The 20977-nt window shown below is 37.6% G+C and overlaps 2 protein-coding genes across 3 annotated transcripts; one reads left to right on the forward strand and one right to left on the reverse strand.

The window, feature by feature from the left end:
* The first annotated feature begins 6107 nt into the window (after positions 1 to 6107).
* LOC140872544 (probable pectinesterase/pectinesterase inhibitor 61) lies at positions 6108 to 9423 on the forward strand. The gene is made up of 4 exons (XM_073275413.1): positions 6108 to 6523; positions 7126 to 7629; positions 7989 to 8125; positions 8695 to 9423. Exons 1-4 carry the CDS (start codon positions 6108 to 6110, stop codon positions 9390 to 9392), a joined length of 1755 nt encoding a protein of 584 aa, XP_073131514.1. The 3' UTR covers positions 9393 to 9423.
* A 247-nt stretch (positions 9424 to 9670) lies between these two features.
* LOC140872567 (phosphatidylinositol 4-kinase gamma 4-like) lies at positions 9671 to 12792 on the reverse strand. Of its 2 annotated transcripts, none has more exons than XM_073275436.1 (3): positions 12657 to 12792; positions 10738 to 12113; positions 9671 to 10304 (listed from the first exon to the last, which is right to left on the reverse strand). In XM_073275436.1, the coding sequence occupies exons 2-3, from the start codon at positions 12082 to 12084 to the stop codon at positions 9909 to 9911; spliced, it is 1743 nt and encodes a 580-aa protein (XP_073131537.1). In that variant the 5' UTR covers positions 12085 to 12113; positions 12657 to 12792; the 3' UTR covers positions 9671 to 9908. The 2 variants fall into 2 exon arrangements, with proteins under 2 accessions (XP_073131537.1, XP_073131538.1); XM_073275437.1 differs by lacking the exon at positions 12657 to 12792 and adding an exon at positions 12408 to 12532.
* Between the last annotated feature and the right edge of the window lie 8185 nt (positions 12793 to 20977).

The following is a 20977-nucleotide window of genomic DNA, read 5'->3' on the forward strand; positions in this document are numbered from 1 at the left end:
ACAAAAGATTGTTTATACATAGAGTCATAAAAGCCCTTAGCCACAAGTTGGCTCACCGGTCACCCACTCTTTCAGAACTCTCTAGGGTTCCCCGAAGAGACTGAACCTCTGCCTCGTGAGCTTCCTCCATTCTAGCCGCCTGTGTGCGGAGTTGGGCGATGCACTCCTCAAAAGAGCCACACCTATAATTCTCTCTGACAAGGCTAGAGTTGGTCTCGTCCAGGGCATTAGCCAGCATGCATAAGCCCTGCATTCGAAGAATAACAAAACGTAAAGCACAGATGATAAGATTCTCCTTTGTATAGTACAAGAGGTAGGAATGTACCGTATAAGCATGAGAGATACCCTCGGAGAGTTTGGAGGTCACACCGCGGGCCGACAACAGGGAATGATCCTTGGGAGAAAGCAGGCTCTGGATGCGGGCCACCTTGGAAGAGGTTGTCCCTGACAGAAAGAGAGGGAATCGAGAACCCTAGGCAATAGCATCCACCTGTCTACCCCAGGCGCGGTTGGCTTGCTCACCACTGGGAGCGGGCACCTCCCAACCTGGCGCTTGAAGGACCATGGAAGCAGGAGGGGCGACTGGAGTCAGGATTTGTTTAGGTAGGATGTCCTCCGAATCACTCAGGTAGATCATCTCGGGTGCCTGGACAGCTTTCCTTTTGCGATAGGAAAGTGGTACCTCATCCTCTAAGTCCTCTGCCGACAGAGACAATTGGGCCTGGGATTCCAGCTGGGGTGGAGCCAATGCCATAACCCGAGTCCCCGGGATTTCGGCACTTACTGGTAGAGGCAGAAGAGCAAGAGGTGTTGGCTGGCTAGAAGGAGGCGCCGAGGCTGGTGGTGGGGATATAGGATTTTTTGGGGAAATACGGTTCTCCTCCTCCTCCAGCCTGGCCTTTTTCTTCCTCTCGGCCAAAGCTTGAGCTTTTTCTCTGACAGCCCTCCTCTCCGCTTCCCGTCGGGCAAATTCTTCCCTCATCATATCCGACGAATCTGCACGAAAGTAGTGCATGAGTACTAATGCCTAAAAATAATCAAGGAAGAATAGAGGAAAAAGACCAAAATTGTTACCAGGTTGAGCCCCCGGGGCACCGTATGCATCGATCACCTGGTTAAGGGGATCTTCCACCCGGGTACCCAACCCGTAAGAAATCATGTTCTCATTTGTTAGGAGGACGGGAGAAGAAAATTTTTTGCTTTTTACTAAGGCTAACCTGCGAGTATAAGGCTCCTTAACCTTATAATGGTCAGGAAGCTCAAGTTGAGGAGGGAGGCTAGATATGAACCCAGTCCTAAAAGTGAAAGGAGTGGGGGGTCGGATAAAGAAATATATTTCCTTCCATCCTTTTAAAGAAGAAGGGATATCGGAAAGGAAACGGGCGTTCAGCCGGGCGGCTAAAGAGAAAGCCCCTTCATTGAACCGAAAAGTAAAAAAATAATGAAGAATAAGAGGATTAATGACTAAGTTATGCATTTTGAAAAGAATATAAGTTGATGCCATAATGCGGAAAGAGTTTGGGTGGAATTGGTTCACAGGGACTCCAAAAAATTCGGCAACTGCTAAATAAAAAGGGGAAATGGGAAATCGAAGACCGCCGCGAATTTGGTCTCGGAAAAAGGTATAACAGTCGGCTAGAGGAGTATCGGGAGTACTCCCGGGAAGGGGACGGAATAAGGAGTAAGATGGGGGAATTTCTCCTGAGTGGCGCAGTTCCTCCGTAGCCCCTTGAGACAAGGTGCAAGGGAGGTAAGTGTACCATCCCAGGGCATGCGGGGCAGACGCAAGGGGATTAGGGTTCTTCACTTTCTTTTTCCCTTTTCCCTTAAGATGAGAGGACGACGCTGCAGAAGTTTTGGTTCTAGGGCGAGAGGTTTTCTTAGAAAGACGGGGGCGGGAAGGGATAGCAGAGGCGGAGCGAGCATCGCTCGAGCTACCACTTGCCTCCTCGTCTCTAGGCGAGCCTTTGGAATTCGCCCCAGAGGTAGATGATGTACCTGTAGAAATGAAAAGAGGAAGAACTTACAGGATGAAGAGCGAGATAAGGAATGCAAGGAAGGTGCGACGGGTGCTTGAGGGAAATTTCAAGAAAACAGAACACAATTGCGCTGAGAGAAGACGGTGAAAAGAAGATGAAAGGTCTCGAAGGTTAAAATACTAGTACGAGCCAAACAATCTGGGCCGTATATTTCGAAATAAACGGCCGCAATGCGCGAAGCGTGCTCAAGAAGTTTAAGCGACCTCTGGCAAAACTCTGACACATGCACTATGAATCTGTTAGGGCTGACGTCAGGCTTGTGGTAAGATGACCCGGGTGGTAAGAAAAACCCGAAAGGTTTAAGAGCCCGGGCAAGTAAGGAACAATGACATTGATTTCTCGGGACAACGGAGCAGGTCCTAGCCCGAATATCTTTAGGAAGTGTGGTGATATCCTGGTGAGATAACCCGGGTGAGTGGATATCCCGGGTGGTAAGGAATACCCGGGTGGCAAAGTAGTCGGGAAGGATACCCGGATCCCAAGGACCCAGGGAGGCTTAGGGATCCCGGGAGACCAAGAGGATCCCGAGTGAAAGTATGAGAGTCGGGCATCTAAGAGCAAGCTTTCGAAAGGTAATGAAGAGAAGAAAAACTTGTGGGACCCGATTTTTCTATTCTCAAGGCCAGGAAGCGGCCACGTCTACTTGGAGTATCTCAGGCTCTTATCACAGACCAAATCATTACTAATCATGTTTCAAGCAGTATGGGTTCTTTCTTGAAAATGCGGGGTGTCTAAATCACATGTGGTAACCATCCCATCGCATTAAAAGCTGTCAGTCAGTCCATACCCAGTAATCATTGGTAACTCGAGTTGACGAGTATAAATACCCGGATCCTATGCGGGATTTAGGTATCTAATCTCTCACTTATCATTATCATTTTCCGCACACACTCACTTTCTTAAATATCATAAGCCCACTTCATACATCTTAGTCTGACTTAAGCATCGGAGTGGCGACGCCGAGAATCATTCCGGCTTCCCACTTACGAGTTTTCTTGTTTTTCAGGGTGTAGGCTCCATCTCCAAACAGACAAGGAACTCGCCTGCTACTTTGCCCGAGAATTTACCCGCCCTCAGGTATCCATTTTATCATAATCGCATCATATATCTTATATTCTAATTTTTCAAATTATACAAATTACTAAATTGTGAATATAGGATATATTACTTATGATTTCACTCATTATCAAAAACTTCAAGAATCATAAAAGAATAATTATATAATAGTGTGAAATAGTGTCATTCTGTACGCGATGTGTGTTTGCATATATATATAGTCTTTTTTTTTATAAGTATCTTTGTTAAAAAATTAAAAATTTAAATTTGAAAGAATTAAAAATCAAATTTAAATTTTCTATTTTTTTTAAAATTCATATAAATTTAAATTTTATTCTAATTAAGGATAAGTAATTAAATATCATAATTGTTCATGTGATTGACGTGATTCTAATAATGGATAAATAATTGGATGTTTGGGGAGTGTTGTTATAAGATTAGGGTATTTTTATCATGGTAAAAAACAGATATTAATACTATTTCGTATTTATTGAGCTCAATTTTATATTAATATATAGTATAAGATATATTATTAGATATAAATATATCGAGTATGGATTTATCTCTATTCTCTAGACTCGCTGACTCACCGTCTCTTTTTCCGCCGTCAAAGTTGCAACTTTAACCAAAATTCAACTAGGAATTAATGAACTTTATCCTTTAATTTGGGTCACATGCAGTTGACAAAAGGTTTATAGAATGAAAAATCTTCTAGTTAATCCGACTTTTGAATTTAAAAATATTCAAAAACATTTCAAAGTACCTCTGTTAATAATGTCTTTATTTTTATGAAAAGCAAAATACATAATAACCTTTAATGCACGCCAAGTGGTTTTATTTTGTGTGTGTAGATATGAAGCCTATTAATATTTTATCTAGAAATACTACTTTTTTATCTTATAATTTTGTTACTCTATGATTTTTATATTTTATGTTATCAAATTTCAGTTTTACCAAATTTTTTTATTTTTTGTAATTTTATTCATTTTTTATTTGAATTGTAAATGCGTCACTATACACATCAACGTCACATCAGAATTGTATTGTTGACATATCAGTTCCAACTCAAAAAAAAAAACCAAAATTTTCGAAAAAAAAAACAAACAAAGATGACGTACTAAAATTGGAATTTGACAACGTAAACAAGCGAAATAGCAAATAGACAAACTTATAAGACCAAAAAAAAATAATTTTTCATATTTTATCTATAAGACTTAGCTTTAAGTTTGGTCTATGCAAGTAAATTCTTACGCCAAAACTCTTATGAGATCATCTTATTAGTAAATTTTATGAGAATAATCTTCAATCCGACTCGAGGAAAAATAATATTTTTTTTGTCAAAAATATAAGTATTCAATACAAATAATACACATCGAGTCGATCTATCTCACGAATATCTCACAAATAGAAATATGAGATACAATCTCACAATAGACCTACGTACTCAAATTGTTGTCTAACTCAGCTCCGTACAAGTATATCTACGAGCAATTATGGTTATTTTAAATTAATGAACATTGTATGATAATTTCGTCATTCATTTTCTATTCCGAAAAATTGTAATTTCGATCCAGTATTTTGCAACTTTTGACAATTTTAGTTATTTATATATCTTGGAGTGCTAGTGGCATTACACATATCAACGTATTATTAGTATCATGTCGACACTACATCAATGTCACGACAAAAAATGACTAAATTGTAAAAATAAAAAAATGGATTTAGATTGAAATTTAAAAACATAAAAGAGTAAATTAAATCACAAAAAATGAAATAAAAATTCAAGATCAAAATTAAAAGTTTTGTTTTTAATTTCCTTTCTTGGCATGTGTAGTATAAAACATTGAGTGGGGACTACATTTGGACATTCGGTAATTCTACATCTATCTAAAATAAATTCGATGTTGGACATTCGGTAAATTCTACATCTATCTAAAATAAATTCGAGATGAAACATACATGAGAGTAAGGAAGACGTGGCAATAGACAAAAAATTACGTGTGTTAATTTCTCTTTGTGAATGCAACGTTTTGTGTATTCCAAAAAACTATAATTGCACCATTTGTTACATAAACATTATCTAGTTTTTTACAATTTCATCAAATTAAATCACAGAAAATAAAAATAAAACTGAAGATCAAAATTACAAGTGTCTTTTTTTCTTTTTTTTACTACGGGTGTGTATAATTGTTAAACCTTGAGTGGGGACAACATCAGGACATTCAATCAAGTCTACTTCTATCTAAAATAAAATCGAGATAAAACATAAATGTGATTAAGGAACACGTGGCAATAGACAAAACATTATGCGCGTGTGTCTATAAATTATGTATATTTTTTAGAGAATATATAAATTATCTATATAAATTATGTATATTTCCACAAACCTATAATTGCACTATGTTACACAACATTGTCTTATTTTTCCAATTTCATCATAATTCCAAATAAAAGATGCAATGAATTTTTGAACAAATATTTGTTATGATTTTTTTATTTATAAAATTTTTATTCAAAATACTTCTTTAGAATAGATTGAATATTTCATTTGAAATATATAAAATAGTAAAATTAAATCACATAAACTCGTGTGTGTCTATAATTATTTAATTATAAATAGATAAGAAAATGATCGATGTCTTTCATACTATATAGATTGATTAAAATGATCGATTTTACATTTATTTTTTCCAAATATTTTTCAATTATATGCGCGCATATTAATTTCATTTTGCCCATCACTTTAGGCACACAAACGACAAATGAATTTATTTAACACCAAAAATAAAAAAATATTCAATTTATATATATACATTTTTTAAAATATAAATTCAATTCTATTTTTTCAAAAAAATAAAATATGAAATTCATGAATTCAATATACAAATTACGTACGTGTAGGCAGTCCACCACACCTATAAATACAAGCACACTCCGTACCTTCTTCCATAATCCATCAGCTATCCGAGCCTAACCAAGCCTTCTTCTCTCCCTCTCCACAGCTTCCGCAAAATGGAACAAGTAAGGCTCGGAAAATCCGATCCTCTTGGCTCCTCAAACAGAAGCCTACCCGCCGGACCCAGCGCCACACCAAAGAATAAGAAATCCAAAGTGAAGCTTCTGTTCATCCTCGCCTCCACGCTCATGGTGGCTTCCGCCATCTCCGCCGCCCTGGCGGTGGTGATCCGCAGCAACCAAAATAGCAGCGCCGCCGAGAGGCTGAAAATCAAGCGGCCATCTCAGGCCATTTCGCGAACATGCAACACCACTCGATACCCAACTCTCTGCGTCGATTCGCTCATTGAGTTCCCCGACGCTTCCGACAAAGAGCTCGTTCATATTTCCATGAATGTCACACTCCAGAGATTCCATCGCGCCATTTATTTGGCTTCCAACATTTCCAATCTTCTCATGGACTCTCCCGTCAGGTCTGCTAGCTAAACTTTATTAATTTTAAGTTAATGCATATATATATATTTTGAGTTTTAATACACTCTCCACCTATCATGCTCACCAATGATGTGACACTATTTTATTGGATGTGATAAAGATTTGATAAATTATAGCTCTAATAGAATAATGTCATATCATTGGTGGACATGATAGGTGAGCAATATAGTAAAACTCATTATATATTTTATCTTAAAAATTGATATAATTTTGATTTTGTTTAAGTAATTAGTCAAATTTTAATCTTTTGATTTTACATTTTCTCATTTATCCGACGTGACATCAGCAACATGTGATGTGACCAAGGGCGGAGCTATATATATTGTCACTCGGGTGGCTTAAATTTTTTTATATAATAATTTTGAATAAGCTAGTTTTGATTAATTTGATATTAGCCCGAATAAATTGATTTAAAAAATTAAAGTATTTGAAGGTTTAAAATTTTAGGCCACATAAATTGATAGTTTTGGCTCTGCCATTGGATTTGACGCTCAAAAACTCGAGAAAAAGGAAAAAAAAAATACAAAATAACCCATAGTAATGGATAAAAAGTTAACTGAAAATGCTGCTAATGCTTCAGGTCGGCTTACGAGGATTGCGTTGAGCTCCTGGAAGATTCAGTGTCTCATCTCTCGAATTCGCTATCCTCCGTCGGCTCAACGCAAGACGTGTTAACCTGGCTCAGCGCCGCCTTGACGAACCACGACACTTGCACCGAAGGATTCAGCGAATTGACCGGCGACGTGAAGCACGTCATGTTTGACATGCTTAAGGATTTATCGGGTCTCGTCAGCAATTGTCTTGCCATTTACTCCGCCGCTGGAGGCGACGAGTTCTACGGCATACCGATACAAAACCGCCGCCGGAAGCTATTGAACTCCGTCGTCATTGATGTGCACAAAAATTTTCCGCAGTGGTTATCTCGGAGGGACCGAAAGCTGCTGGATTCGCCGGCGGAGGGGATCAACGCCCATATAGTAGTGTCGAAAGACGGCAGCGGCACTTGTGAAACCATCGCCGAGGCTATCAAAAGGGCGCCGGAGAACAGCGGACGGCGGTTTATTATCTACGTTAAAGCTGGACGGTAAGTTTCATATATAGATCGATTTAAAAGCTTCGTTTCGTCATAAAATAAATATTTTAATAAAACAAAACTTTTTTACGTAGTAAATATTCACATGTTATTTGGTGTTATTAATTAAGATGTTGACTCGAAAATGATAAGCCAATCAATTTAGCTCTCATCCTTTGGTCAACGTACGTTTGACTCAACATGAGTTTAAATTATATTTATTTCAATTTATTTTTTAAGAAACGTTAACTTTGAATAATCATATAAGTACTTAATTTTTTATTTTCAAAATTTTAAAATAATATATAAATTGGATTTTCTTTAGTAACCACAAATTTATTATTTAAAAATAAATGGTTTTACTTGTTTAGGTACGAGGAGAGTATACTGACGGTCGGGAGGAAAAAGACGAACATAATGTTAATTGGAGACGGGAAGGGCAGGACAGTCATTTCAGGTGAAAGAAATATACAACAGGGCGTAACCACGTTCCGTTCCGCCACTTTCGGTAAATATTTCCAATTTCACCCTTTTAACTTTTAATCTCTCTTCACATTCTTGTCCTTTTTCCATTTCCCTCTTAAGTCATTTAAATTATAATTATAAATATTATCACAACTGCGCTGTTTTTTTTTTTTTTTTTTAATTTTAAAATAACAAATTTATCAATTTTATATGATACAAAATTTTCATATATTATATCAGAAACAACAATACGTATGTTTTTCCTGATACAAAATTTTCATATATTATAGGCTATAGCCAAAATTAAGCATCAGAGTCGTGATGCCTTCAATTAATATGACACGAGAAAAAGGGAAATAATAGAGTAGTTGGTTGTAATGGCTGAGAAGATTTTGTATCAAAGTGTATTCATTTGTCTTGTCCATTAAATTGGAGGCAAGTAGTGGTACAAGTGATTATTAAATGAGAGGATCTTTTTTTATGAATGCATGTAGTGTGGAGTGTAGTGTTTGCAATCTTTAAAAATACGTGTTTATGATTAATGAGTCTAGCTTTTTTTTTTTTTTTTTTTCCCATTTGGCATAATGATGCAATGCTTGAATTTGCATACAGCTGCGACTGGAGATGGTTTCATTGCAAGGGACATCACATTTGAGAACAACGCGGGTCCGAGCAAGCATCAAGCAGTCGCCCTTCGAGTTGGCGCGGATCACGCCGTGATATTTAGGTGCAGCATCATAGGTTATCAAGACACTCTTTACGTGTATTCCCAGAGACAATTCTACCGTGACTGCGACATTCATGGCACGGTCGATTTCATATTCGGAAACGCCGCAGTCGTTTTCCAGAACTGTAACATCCATGCTCGAAAGCCCTTACCCCTTCAGAAGATCACCATCACTGCCCAGAATCGTCAGGATCCTAACCAGAACACGGGTATGTCGTTCCATGCCTGCAGGCTCGTGGCAGAACCCGATCTCCAGAGTGACAAAGGCTCGTACCCTACGTACCTGGGACGGCCGTGGAAGCTCTACTCTCGAGTGGTGTACATGTTGTCCTACATGGGTGATCACATCCACCCTAAAGGATGGTTAGAGTGGAGCTCCACATTTGCTCTAGACACTCTGCATTATGGTGAGTACATGAACTATGGCCCAGGCGGGGCGACGGGGCAACGAGTTAAATGGCCCGGGTATCATGTGATCACATCCTCCGCGGAAGCTAGTAAGTTCACGGTGGGGCAGTTCATCTATGGTTCGGCGTGGTTGCCATCCACCGGAGTTTCTTTTGCGGAAGGGCTTTCGGTTTAAAATCTGCACGCACCTGCCTCTGATTTGTGTAAAGAAATGGGCTCTTGGCTTCAATTTGCATCTGCCTTTGATTTGTGTAAAGAAAAGTCTTCTCTCCCGTTATTCTTTTCATGATGTATAAATTATGTAGTATCTTCTTCTATAATTGAATAAAATGAAATCAAATTTTCAACAGGGACTCTATACATACATATACATATATGTATATGTGTGTATGTGTGTATATATATATATATATAGATGCATAGTTCATGCCGTACCACAATGTATTAAGAAAGTGCACATCAGAAAGCCAAGAAACAAGTGGCATCGCAAACTTACACGAAAACATACATAAAACCAAAGCAGATGATTATTACGTTCGTACAATTTATCAAACACAAACTTAATACAATTTACCACACAGATCAATGTTCCATTCCTGAGCTCCGAACACAGTTGCACGTCCCTTAAAACTCGTAGTCCAACAAGCGCAACGGAGCACCATTTTTATTTATCACATTTTCTTTACATTTGTTAAAGTCCCTGTTGATCCGAGGTTGAAAGCATGTCAAAATAACGGTCCATGATCATTGAAATGGACTCGAGAAATGCTGATTCGCTCATCCCAGGAAGCACAGACTCCTGAGCTTCTTGAACCATTCTCTCAATGACAGATCCTTTCTTTACAGTTTCTCTGCACATTATGCTTCCAATACCAAAGGGGGAGAGCCCTCTCTCCGCACCTTTCTTCAGAAGCAGGGTGGAAACCCGAAAGACACGTGCACATTCATGTGGAAGGTCCCATCCATGAAACTTCAGGAGTTCAATATCTTTTTCGGTATCTAAGGAGTTTATGTAGGCAATTGTCGAAGGAGAAAAAGGCTTTCGAGCTTGAGGCCAGTATAGCCACTCAAAAGTGCAATCGTCAAACTGCACCAAAGAGAACATGGTGTATAAGGCACACAGATGAAGAAACATACGGTGAGGCACAACGAACACGTGAAGTTGTACATGATTGCAATGAATACATCTATCTAATTTGAATAAGCTAGCCATGAACAGACAATGCAGGAAAGCAACTGATACAGCATAAGCTACCTTATTAATAAAGTACCATCACTAGCTAGGATTATTCTATTTCATGATAGAAAGGATTCGCGGCAGTTTCAGGAACTTAATTAGAAGTAAAATCTAACATGAGATATAGCAAGAACCCTGACTCAGAATTATTTCCACAATGAGTTCCACTATTACTTATGTGCTGGGATAAAATAATCAGTGCTCAAGAAGTATATGTAGGAAATTTGGATAATGAAAGCTCGCAATAAAATATTCAAATAAAAAGAGGGAAAAAAGTGCATACACTTTGGGGCAAGCAGTAACCATGATCAATAGGGATGAGAACAATTTGACCTTTATCACCTCTTTTCTGAACCAAAATGTTCCCAGCATGCCTGTCTACGTTTGCTAACCTTATATCCAGTACACAAATCTTGTGCACCTCCTCCACAGGGAAAGAACGAGGACCCATGTCCTCACAACTACCACAGTTCTTTACGAACATCTGCAATGACCCAAACTTATCGCATGTTTGTGTACCTTTTGAATAATTGAATGCTGTATGCCGACATTTCACCATAACTGTTGGTGGGACCCCAGCAAAGCCTTTCTCATCACCACAGATATTTCGCGGACCTCCTATAGGATGATCCAAAATATAAGCTGCAACTTCCCTCAGAGCCCCTTCACCCACTCGTGTGCCCTTCTTCAGCCCTTCACCATCGGAAGACAAGGGTAGTCCCCGTGGATTATTAACAGCCATAGGCTCCTCGTCTATTGGCTTGAAAACAGAAATATAGTTCTGATCTGATGAATCTTGCATGAAATAAGTACCTCCGGATCCCTCAGAAGACAGAATAGGTTGGTTACCCATCTCTAGCCCATCAAAAGTGGCATCAAGTAGTTTTTTAATCACTGGCGACAAACCAATCTTAGGATTGATACCCAGGGGTTCTAGGACAAGATCATCTCTAAAAGAATTTACAGCGACATGTGGAAGTTTTGAAACCTCAGAATCATAAGCTACCTTTTCTTCCACATCTGATGCAATTATTGAAACCTCAAACTCATTTTCAACCGGCAAAGCCCTAAGTTTCGCTGATTTTTTAACCAGAAAATGAATTACGGCACCATTTTTCCTGCATACATCATCTACGGTTCTCTGATCTTCAAGCTCCTCACCATCAAAGAACAATCCCTGATCATGGAGATCAAAAAAACCTTCCCTCTCAGCAATCTTCTGTTTCACATAGCCCACATTCCTTTTCCTTGGAATGTGGAATTCAAACTCCTTACCAGAAACTGTCAGAACAGTGATGGCTTGGAGGTCAGAGAACTGTAGGACCAAATGTAATACATTCCCATCTGTCACGCCATAGTCCCCAACCCGACAGTTGCTCCGTGCTAATTCTTTCCCATCAAAAACAAGTCTCTGCTTCTTTGCAAAGAACCCTTTGCATTTCTGAATTCTAAGTTTCACAGAAGCAATGGAATCCGATTCCAAAACTCGAATGGGAAACAAGGAACCATGAACAGTTAGGTAAATTAAGATTGAGTCATTCAACCAGGGGCCATTCTGAGCCGACACACATCTTAAGAAACAGGAATAATCTTCATGAACTGGACTGAGTGCAACAGTGGCAATAGACATTGCAGCCTAAGAAGATCAAACCCTTCTACCTATAACACCAAATGTTCATGCTTTAGAATTTTAAAATCCAATCAAATATAATAATCTTTAAAAAATCAATTAGCTAAAATAAAATATCACTCGCCAAGTTCTTGAATGCCCAGAAAGTAAAAAAGAAAAAAAATGATAATGCCCCATCACCAAAAACCTAAATTTGTTTCGTTAACCGGACACTATCCACTAATCAAATAAAACGTGCAAAAAATAAAGAAATGCTTCAAGAAAAATAGAAATGAAAATGTGATCGATCATAAGAAACGATAGAGCCTTAATCGAATCCGTACCCGCAAAATCATTCATCGCACTTATAGCACAGCACGATCCACACTTTTCCACCCAAATTAGAGTCCAAGAAAATGTCACATTACATAATCAAATAGTTCTTCACCAAGAAATCGCCATAAAAAAATGATGCACTCGAGAAAGAAAACATGAATTTATTAACCATAAGAAACGAAAATTTCCGGACCAAGAATCAATCCGATATATGAAATGGAATTCGAAATCACGAAATGACACCCAAAATTCATTACCTTTGTTTAATCTCTTATGATCAGCTCACAAATCTTTTTTTTTTAGAAAAAGAAAAATATAGGGATTAAAATTCCCTTAAATTCTGCAGAGAATTTTTGAACTCGTGAAGGCTCCTTATGCAGAGCTGAAGGGGACACTTGCGAAAGAGTAACGTATCTTTTGATCTTTACATATTTAACGTTAAAAAAAAGGTCCTCACTACGGCCCACATTAAATTATTAAAAGATTTTATTGAGAAATGCTATATTTCCAATCAAATTTGTACATCAATTTGTACGACACAAAAAAATTCAATACAAAAATTTCATTTATCAAAATCTCACGATATATTTGTTGTAAATATCGTTGTACACGATATATGTTGTACCTCTGGCATTATTCTTATTTTTATGGGAAAATTTTTGTTATGATATGATTTTGAATATAGATGATTATCAATATAAATTTTTGGTTAGGATAGATATCTTAATCTTATCTATGTACATATTTTTATCTTGTAATTATATTTTATAAATAGGCGTTCTCAGTTATGAATGAAACAGTTCTGAGTTACTCTCGGAACTCACTTTTCTCTCTTCTCCTCTCTTTTTTCTCATTAAATTTATAAAACGTTATCAGCACGAATGTTTTATATTTTAAGTTGTTCTCCTGAAGAGCACAACATATTATTGAAAATATCATATTTATGATATATAGATGTAATGCGCGGAAAATCCATAAATCCACTCACGAGTATTAAAGGAATTTTAAATGAATTTTAAGTTATTTTATTTTATTTATTTATGATTTAAAGGTTAATATTTAATTAAATAATTTTATTGTGATATATTCATTATTTAAAATATTAGATTTAAAAGATTTCATTCTATTTATATTGCGTGAGATTTATATTTCAAAGTTGAGATTTTAATTCTTAAAATATATGTTTTAAATATTGTGTTAAATAATTTGATGTTATGTATTTGCTTAAAGTTTAGTGGTGGCAAGTTAACTTTTAATGTGTTTCAGGTATGAGTTTAATTTCGGTGAAGAAGGATCGAGACTAGCATACGAACGAGATTTAAAGGATTTTAAAGACATAAATGACCAGTATGCATATTTCAATTAAAAATGATTGTTTATTTAAAGTTTAAAGTTAAATTGGTTTTTCGTTCAAATTATATATTTAGAGTTGGGCTTGGTAGCCAAGTTTTAAAATATTTAAGGGAGAAATTATAAAAATCAGTATTTTTTATTTAATGGGTCAGTCCAGCCCATTAGATTTATTAATTAGGGGTGCGTTCAGTTGAGGAGAAATATTCTCCCCTCCTAGCCGCCAACCCCATCCCTCTTCTCCCCCAATTTTCAAAAGCTGCACCTGTGGTGTTTTAGTGAAAGATCGTTCGATGATCCATTCGTGGCAAGGCTAGGTCAAGCTCCTGAGGCACCAATTACTTCCTACAAGAAGAAAGACAAGTTTTAAATCTTTTTGAAACCACCAATCTAGAATATAAGTATTTTGATATGAAAATATGTATGTTGATGTGTAATTTATATATATTGCATTGATTTTATGAGTTTTTTTTATAAGCATGATGTAGAACTGTAAAATGTGAATCGTTTTTTATGTTCATGAGAAAGATTTTGATGAGAAAATGATTCAAAGATATTTAAATCTCAGATTTTTTGTGTGAGTATGATGTATGTGTTTTTAGTTTGAAACTTTGGAGGTTGTGGTGTTTTTGATCCAAAGCTTTAAAGATTTTACATGTGTTGGGTTACACCGGTTAGCGATATCAGTTACGATATTGAGGATCAATCCTGATGCACTAATCCAATTGATATGAGGTCTATTTTATTAGAAATCTGATTCATATAACTACAATTTTTATGTTTTGAGTTTTGTCCAAATCTTTTTGGAAGAATAGCCAAAATCACCCCGAAGTGTGTCGGGCGTACTGTAATTTTCTGCATTTATACATCGTGGTAGAATGACCATAAAGTTTTATTTAAATATCCAATTAGAGTGAAGCCAACGCCATTTGAAAGCCTAGACATAGAGCTACAACTTTTATGTTTATCATTTTTCCTAATTCGGGACGCAAAATAACGTTATACACAAAAAAATCCGCGATCTTGCGCGTAAAAACGGCCATCCCAGAACCCTGGCTGGCGCCTAGGCGGAAAATGTTCTGCCCCGAGAATTTGTTATGTGTTTTTAAGTCCTAAATTCATGCTTGTGATATTTTAAGGTGTTTTAAGTGTTTTTAAGATGTCCTATGCAAAAAGTTTCAAGTTTTAATGTTAAAAACGAAAAAAACGACTCACATTGATCGGTTTAGTTATGTGATGCATTATATGCTAGTATGTTCTCACGAAAGTTATGTTCATTATGAAAGCATGAAATTTAAAAAATGTAAAGACGATGTACTCATTTTTACTTAATTAGCACGCATGATTTTCAAGTATGAAAGTATTTTTACGAGCATGATATGTTGAGTTTCAAGTTATTTATAAGGTTCATGATGACATGATGATTTTAAGATATTTTTAAGTATGTCTCATGAAAGATAATAAGTTTTATGATGAAAGTTTATGAAGTTTAATAAAGTTTATGAAGAAAATTTTACGACGATGTTATGACGAAGAAGAATGACGATGATATAATATGATATGATGAATTTTATGATATGCATGAAAGATGTTTGATGTCATATGTGTTTTGTGGTGGCAATATACTCCGTGATGAGCTCCGGAGGGGCCTTTCCAAACTATATATGGATCACGGGATAGAATTATACGGGACTGGTACTCTAGGATGAGCTTCGGAGGGGCCTTTCCAAAGAATAAAAGTTTAAGGGCGGAAGCCATATGCTTGTTGTACAATGACCGTGATCACGAGAACCAATGATGTGCTTTATGAAGGTTGCCACAAAACACATATCTCATCACCCCTTAATAACAAGTTTTATGTTATGTTTATGTTATGTCATTGCATTAAGTTTATGTTTCATATATGATATATGTATGTATATGGTTGTTGACTTTTTAGACTCACTATACTTGATTGGGGCAGTTGGATTTGAGATGTAATAAATTAAAAAGCTTGGTAGAAAGACTGAAGAGTCCAAGAGGCGAATACATTGCATGTCACGACAGTTTTTGAAGCTCTCACATTTTAAAGAAAGAATTTTTTCATATGTTTATTGTTCTTACGTTATTAAATTATTTGATGCACGATCGTTAAGAGTCAGTGTTAAAAAAAAATTTAGATTTTAGTATTTTCAATTACGGTCTCGTGACGACGAGTTTTATTGATTTTAAGTTTTATCTTTTATGTTGTTTATTTCTTTATGATAGTTTATGCATGGTTTTCACGAATATTTTTAACAAGTATCTTTCCGCACTAAGTTTATTTTATCGAAACTAATGTTTCGTTTACTTTTCCAAGATTTTAATTGACAATTCAGGTTTTCAATGTAAGTAGTAGATTTTGGCGTGCCCGTATATGTACCGGTCATTGTCTGTAGGGTTGCATCTTTTGTTTCAAATCCTTATGCACGTTAGAGTCATGCGAAAATTTAAGTGTCATTTATATATTTATATTTCAAGCATTATTTCAAGCATCTTTTAGCTTCATGTTGTATTGATTATCTAGCCAAATCTATGATTTAAGATCTGAAATATAACTCAATATTCTTGAAGAATATTGATTTAAGATGATGATAATTTTTTCTTGAAAAATATGAATATCAAATATGATAAATGTAGCGACCCAACCCGGATCCGTTACCTAATCAGAGTTTAGAGCATAATTAAGCATGCATAAAATAAATCGCTGCGAAAGACTTAAATAAATGTAGATCGGCAGAATACAACCGATTAAATAAATCAATATACAACCCAATCGAATTACAAATAATCCTAAGGGTAAGACCTACAGCTAATCCTGTTGTTTCCGAAGGTCACTGGCCTCTCCAAGCTCCTGGTGCTCAATCCTGCACATACACCTGCCCCGTCGAATGGGGTGTCCAGATACACAAAATAGACTAGACGTGAGCTTTAAACTCAATACGAAAGCACGTGTAAAACATACAAATATGATGCATGCATATGACAGGGTATCCATATATGGGATAACTGTAAACAACTGCTCAGTAATGGCGCCTAGGACATGAGTGGTATAACCTGGGAATCAAACCCTGCGTACACTGCTCATTCCTATCGGACGTAGACCATGTCCTACTGATGCCAGTGCCGGCTAACCCGTCGGTTGCGGGGAGCTCGACATTAACCATCCGAACATGGCTGAGCGGCCCTACATGGCTCATCTCAAAAGATGAACATGCACAATATGATATGCACATGCTGCAAAATAATAAGACACACAATGCAACACATAAGCATGCAAACCCGCTGGCTATCTCAGTCAGTACTTACGTACCTTATTACAGGTAGTCCTAGCAGTCCCACTCTAGGATCCAAGCCTATCATCAACTCTACAATGCAAATTTCATGCATCATTCATTATGCTCTAAAATCCTTAACTAAGCTATTGCATACTCCCAAATAATTTTAGAAAGAAAAGCTATACCTGCGTCTGTCGTCAGCCCGCTGATGACAATTGCCTCAAAACTTGGCCACAGCTCCGCTACGATGCCTGGATCGCTATGCCACTTTCAGAATCCTAAAAGGACGCCTAGAATTCCCTAGATCTAAGCTAGAAGGCTAAGGAACGAGAGAGAAAAGAGGAGAGGGGTGAGTTGAAATGAGGCCTAGGCATCCATATTTATAGACGGAGTTCGGAGCCTCCGATCTTGGCTTCGGATCCTTTGAACTGGTTCGGATCCTCTGATCCCTCTGAACCCTCGGAACCTTCCCGGCCATTTTCGAGTGTTCTGGCCCATTTTTGAACTCCTTAATCCTTTTGGAAACCTCTTAATCATGTTTTACTAAATCTAAACATGATCACTCGATTAATTACTCATTAATCGTTAATTCTAGATATGGGTCACTACATTCTCCACCCCTTAAAATATTTCACCCCCGAAATCTAGGGACATCCCAAGAATAGATTAAAGATCGTTACTTGCGCGTCTGGTCGAATAGCTTTCGACACACTCAAACTCTTGTCTAAATTCCTGAAAGTTCCATTAATGCTGAACAACATTAGCATTCTCCCGACTGAAACTACTGCGCACTTGACGACAGTCAAACTTCTCTGGCACTAATGTATCACAACACTGATACATCTTCCATCCTGACCAAGATCTCCCTGATCACAAAGGTTACAAACACCCGCTCGATCGAGATCATCGTCCCAAGGAAAAATCTTAGACCAACGAAGACAAAGCCATACCCTGACTGGCTTACGACATTCGTCAAGTCACTAACTGAATCTAACCATCTAATGGTTCCAAAAGCTCTCGGTGCATAGCATCTATAGTTAGGAAACACCAATCCCAACACTGTGGTGAGACATCCTATCATGAATCTTTCTTCAAGAGAATCTAGTTGACACAAAGCTATGCTCCAACATAACTGCTTAACACGATTTCCAGACTGGTTATCCTTCCCATGATCTACTGAAGCGAACAAGCTTTTCAAGAAATACTGGGAATTCAGTCCACCATGTCCAGTGCGAATCACAGTTCACATTTTTTAGTATAACTCAACACTGTGTCATAAAGGAACTATCATCACATGACAATCATGTCACAAAATCCTTTCTTGAACCGTTGGTCTCCGAAGTCATACGCATACGCCACAACGGGAATCATCGCATCTCCAATGATCTATATCATCTCAACCACATGTTACTCACTTATGAATTCCAATCGATGGACATCCCCCTGATAGTTATAAATAGTTGCAATTACTGTACACACATCAAGACTAAGGAAAGCTTCCACCAATATGCTCGACTGGGACATTCCACAGTGCACGGACATATGGAAACGCTTCCTATTCTATCTCGAAACTTGATAGTCATTTCACCTGGTATAACTCACCTTGGAGTCTCTGATGACACCATCATCACTAGATACCTATCATGCATCCGACCATTGTCCATTGCCAAAACGCAATATCTTGACAAACAGTCCGCACGAATGCGACCTGCTGACTGGAAAGAACGAATTAGATCCATCCCGATATTGTGAAGTCTTCGATTCCAAAGGCAAATATCGTTGGCTACTAAGTCGATCATCGACTATCTCAACAGAAACACACACCTTATGCTGGAAACTAGTGGCATATCCTGCTAGATCTTGAGAATTAGATTCTAGCTAATGTCATATATCACGATCAAAAAACTGATGTACCCTTGCTAATGTCCATTAGCTTTTCCAACACTCGTCGGATTCAACATAACGGTTCAACACAAGAACACTCCGTCAAAATGTTCTGTTGACACCCTTAATATCTTGTTAGTGGACAAGTCTCACACGAAGCAGAAATCTTGATCTCTTCCGTTACTCAACCCGAGTACACTTTTGCTTAACACGAAGCAATTGCTTAGATCAATTCCGGCTTCTTCTTAACAAGAAGGCACTATCTTGGGAATTACCAATTCTCCTGCTTGACTTTACTGTTAAGTTATCACCTAACTTGACCATATTAATCCAATTTCAATTGTCTTCGATTACAACAATCCCAAATTATTCATCTCTGGCAACTCTAGAGATTCTAAATTACCCAAATCGCCAACTGCTCTGAGATTGTACCAAATACAAATCTCCTTAAGCACTACACGACAAAATACTATCCCAAGTATTTCTTAATTGCTATACCCTAATCATCACAGATTGGGCTCAACTAATCGACCTCGTCGATTCTACTGTGACTCGCACTTAGCTCAATAGTGAAGCTCAAATCAGGCTACCTACGTTGCTCGATCAATAATCTTGACTCGGCTTCCACAAGTCTACTATTCCCAAAACTTGGAATACCCAAATCGCTCTGGTTTCAACACACATATACTCGATAGCCAGACAATAGCTATTAGTAGTCTATTGACACCATCTCGCTCCTTACTACTGACAGCCACCTCATACACTGGAATCGAAATATTAAGATGCACTAAACCCAAGGAAATGCTCGTGATCTATCAACCTAGATCATTCCCATCCCATGGAAAAATCCTACGCTCAACCTCTAAAAACATCATATGGTACTTAGCGCTATCATTGGACTTATCCTACCTTACCTCGTTCATTCAAAATAAATGCCAAGGCTCGTCAAATTCAAAATGGTATAATTAATCCCAAGGATCTTCACTACCTCTATACACGCTCCTGATTATATCCCTTGCTAAGACTGTGCAATAATTCAAGACTGGGGTAGCCCACCACAATGTCCACTTGGAATCAACATCAAGTGTACACTGACATAAGTCACGCTTCCCTCTCATCTCGAATAATCCGATGAAGTCCTTAGCCCTTGACGTAATCTACCACTGATGATATCTACCATCATAGAGCAATTCCTATCCCAAAGCTGGTTAAAATCCGATAACCTGGATAAATCCTACCACCAGGAATCCCAATTGCAACTCTGATGACATCCCCAGTCATCCTTATAGAAATCCGTATACCTACTAGATCGATCCATCAAGTAGTATCTCATAGACTAAAACTATCTACTCAGAGTACACGCTCGTCAAGGAAATCCCTCCAATGACTGGTCCTCACAACAGAACACTCCAATTAATATCTATGACACACCAGACGATATCTAACCATTGATATCAAACCTGATATCTAATCCAAGGTCATATCATGTCTTCACTGTTACCAAAACTCTAGACTGAGTAGCCTTCCCACCGCCACCTCTTGAAGCACAAAGGCTCCCAAGTACGTCGGCATAGGGTCGCGCCTCCCCACGTCAAATCATGGTCATAGTCCACAACCTTTGGCATATGCTCGACCTGTAATCCCGATGAAAACCCATCATCACGAAGTCTCAACCTACGAAGGTCATCATACTACTGTTCTAAGAAAACAACCTAGAACAAAACTCATGCCCACTGATGAATCAATTAATCGCTGGCACTAACTTAGTCCACTGACTAACTAGGTCAATCATAGGAAACAACTCGACTAACCACATACCAAGTAGTTACAATCGGCTTACTCAACCCCCCCCCCCCCCCCCAAAGTTACAATAGTTGAACACTAATCAACTATAACAATGCCAATCTTAGCAAAATTACTTGCAATCATTCACGATTTGCTGGATAAATAATACACGTATCATTACTTCAAGTTATGTACAATTTTTTTATGACAATCCCATGTAATACATACAATATTCAAAATACAATGAAAATGTACAATCATTA

Source organism: Henckelia pumila, unplaced genomic scaffold (assembly GCF_033568475.1).
Source record: "Henckelia pumila isolate YLH828 unplaced genomic scaffold, ASM3356847v2 CTG_466, whole genome shotgun sequence".
Lineage (NCBI taxonomy): Eukaryota > Viridiplantae > Streptophyta > Magnoliopsida > Lamiales > Gesneriaceae > Henckelia > Henckelia pumila.

Coding starts and splice junctions, on each gene's coding strand:
- LOC140872567 (XM_073275436.1), bottom strand. CDS start 12,084: ATGTCTATTGCCACTGTTGCACTCAGTCCAGTTCATGAAGATTATTCC. Junction 10,305..10,737: donor GTTACTGCTTGCCCCAAAGT/GTATGCACTTTT, acceptor TCTTTGGTGCAG/TTTGACGATTGCACTTTTGA.
- LOC140872544 (XM_073275413.1), top strand. CDS start 6,108: ATGGAACAAGTAAGGCTCGGAAAATCCGATCCTCTTGGCTCCTCAAAC. Junction 7,630..7,988: donor ATCTACGTTAAAGCTGGACG/GTAAGTTTCATA, acceptor TTACTTGTTTAG/GTACGAGGAGAGTATACTGA. Junction 8,126..8,694: donor GTTCCGTTCCGCCACTTTCG/GTAAATATTTCC, acceptor ATTTGCATACAG/CTGCGACTGGAGATGGTTTC.